General features: G+C 49.6%; 1 protein-coding gene across 1 annotated transcript; it reads left to right on the top strand.

Moving 5' to 3' along the window:
• Positions 1 to 1,490: 1,490 nt before the first annotated feature.
• On the top strand, positions 1,491 to 2,210 carry LOC137839399 (uncharacterized). Its single transcript, XM_068648516.1, has one exon. The coding sequence runs from the start codon at positions 1,491 to 1,493 to the stop codon at positions 2,208 to 2,210; it is 720 nt and encodes a 239-aa protein (XP_068504617.1).
• The last annotated feature ends 242 nt before the right edge of the window (positions 2,211 to 2,452 follow it).

Genomic DNA, 2,452 nt, shown 5'->3' on the forward strand with positions numbered 1-2,452 from the left:
CATTGAGCTGTATACAACCTTCGGCCTGAATAAGGCAAGCAAAACCTTTAAGATCAGGTATTTGGTCATCGACGCCAACACCTCGTATAATATCCTGCTCGGGCGGTCATCCCTCAACAAGCTTGGGGCGATCATCTCCACCCCCCACCTTGCAATGAAGTTCCCTTCCCTATCAGGTGACATATTGGTGATTCACGTGGACCAGAAAATAGCAAGGGAATGCTACAAGAAAGCTTGCAAGTGGAGCCCACTCAGCAGAAGGTTTCCAATAGCCGTTCACCCAAGCGCAAGATCCCCGACCGAGGGAGATCCCCACGAAGGCACGCACCACCGGTCGAACACGTGGTCGCCATGGTCGATCTGATCCAAGAGAGGTCGAACCAAGACTAGAAGCAAAGGACGAACTACGCAATGCCCCCGTTATCGGTGAGGAGCGGTATACGAGCATTGGCATGGTCATGGCAGCCACCGATGCCGAGCTCATCCAATGAAGTTTGAAGAAAAATGTGGATCTCTTTGCATGGATGGCTGCCGACGTCCCAGGCGTAAACCCTGAAATAATCACTCATCGGCTCTCGGTATACAAGGAAGCGCACCCGGTGGCGCAAAAGAAAAGAAACCACGGCGAGGAAAAGAGGCTCGCGGCCAGAGCCAAGGTTGAAAAGCTCCTTAAAGTTGGGTTCATCCGCGAAGACCGGTACTCAACCTGGTTGGCCAATGTAGTGATGGTCACGAAGTCGAACGACAAATGGCGAATGTGCGTCGACTATAAAGATCTGAACAAGGTGTGCCCCAAAGACTCATACCCTCTACCTAACATTGACTGACTTGTTGACGGGGCGGCCGGTCACAAAATACTGACCTTCTTGGATGCTTACTTTGGCTACAACCAGATAAGCATGCACCCCAAGGACAAGGAGAAAACAACCTTCACAACCGACGGTGCCAACTACTTCTATGAGGTAATGTCGTTCAGCCTAAAGAATGCAGGAGCCACCTACCAAAGGCTGATGGACAAGATCTCCAAGAAAATGATAGGCAGAAGTGTCGAGGTCTACGTGGACGACATTGTGGTGAAATCTGACTCGTGCGATCAACATGTCAAAGATTTGCAAGAAGTCTTTAATGCCCTAAGGAGGGTCAACATGCGCCTCAACCCCGAGAAATGCGCATTCGGTGTCGAGGGCGGCAAGTTCCTCGGTTTCATGTTGACTCATAGAGGAATCGAGGCCAACCCCGACAAGTGCAAGACCATAACTGAGATGAGAAGCCCAAAGAACCTGAAAGTGGTCCAACAGCTACTCAATCGTTTGATAGCTCTATCAAGATTCGTTCCTCGTTTAGCCGAACGAATAAGACCGATGACACAGATGCTTCGGAAAACGTCAAAGTTTAACTGGAATGAAACATGCGAAGGCATCTTCGGCTAGCTAAAAGAGTTCCTGTCATCACCGGACGTCATTCAGAAGCCAAGACTCGATCTGCCAATCATGGTATACTTGGTTGTCTCAGAGGAGGCAGTCAACTCCGCCTTGGTCCAAGAAATTAACAATGAAGAACACCCAGTACACTTTGTTAGCCGCACGCTCCACGCAGCCGAAACAAGGTACCAGATGATCGAAAAAGTCGCCCTAGCACTTGTGCTGACCGCCAGGAGGATCCGACCATACTTCCAAAATCATGCCATCACTGTAAGAACCAACTATCCTATATATAAAATACTATCTAAACCCGACCTTGCAGGACGAATGATAGGATGGTTGGTTGAGCTATTAGAATTCAAAATTCGGTATGAGCCAAAAGGTGCCACCAAATCACAATGTTTAGCGGACTTCTCAGCAGAGCTAACACCACAACCCGACACTCCGATTGGGTGGGTACTCTTCATGGACAATTCGTCCAATAAAACTTCCTGCGGTGTGGGGGTCGTCCTGGAGGGTCCAGGGGACCTCCTAGTTGAACAAGCGCTCCAGTTCGCTTTCAAGGCAACGAATAATCAGGCCGAGTACGAAGCCATATTGGTCGGCCTCAACCTCGCACATGACCTAGGAGCACGCGAAGTTGTATGCAAGAGCGACTCGCAGCTGGTTGTTGGTCAGATAAAAGGCGAATTCGAGGTAAAAGAACCCCTCCTCCAGCGTTATTACCACACAGTCAACAACTCCATCGCCAAGTTTGACAAAGTCATCATCAAGCATATACCGCAGTAGGACAACGAACGAGCAGACGCATTCTCCCATCTTGCCTCGTCTAAAAGGCAGAGCCATCATTGCTCAGTCGTCCAGATACGCCTACAACAACTAAGTGTAGGCGACGCCGAATGCCTGACAGTAACCGAGGCCAGTACTTGGATGAGCCCAATCATCTAGTACCTAGAACATGGAACATGTCAACTGGGCAAAGGAAAGAACATCAGACGACAATGCGCCCAATACACCATGATTGGTCAAGA

Source organism: Phaseolus vulgaris, chromosome 3 (assembly GCF_051622355.1).
Source record: "Phaseolus vulgaris cultivar YP4 chromosome 3, ASM5162235v1, whole genome shotgun sequence".
NCBI classification, from domain to species: Eukaryota; Viridiplantae; Streptophyta; class Magnoliopsida; order Fabales; family Fabaceae; genus Phaseolus; species Phaseolus vulgaris.

Coding starts and splice junctions, on each gene's coding strand:
- LOC137839399 (XM_068648516.1), top strand. CDS start 1,491: ATGGTATACTTGGTTGTCTCAGAGGAGGCAGTCAACTCCGCCTTGGTC.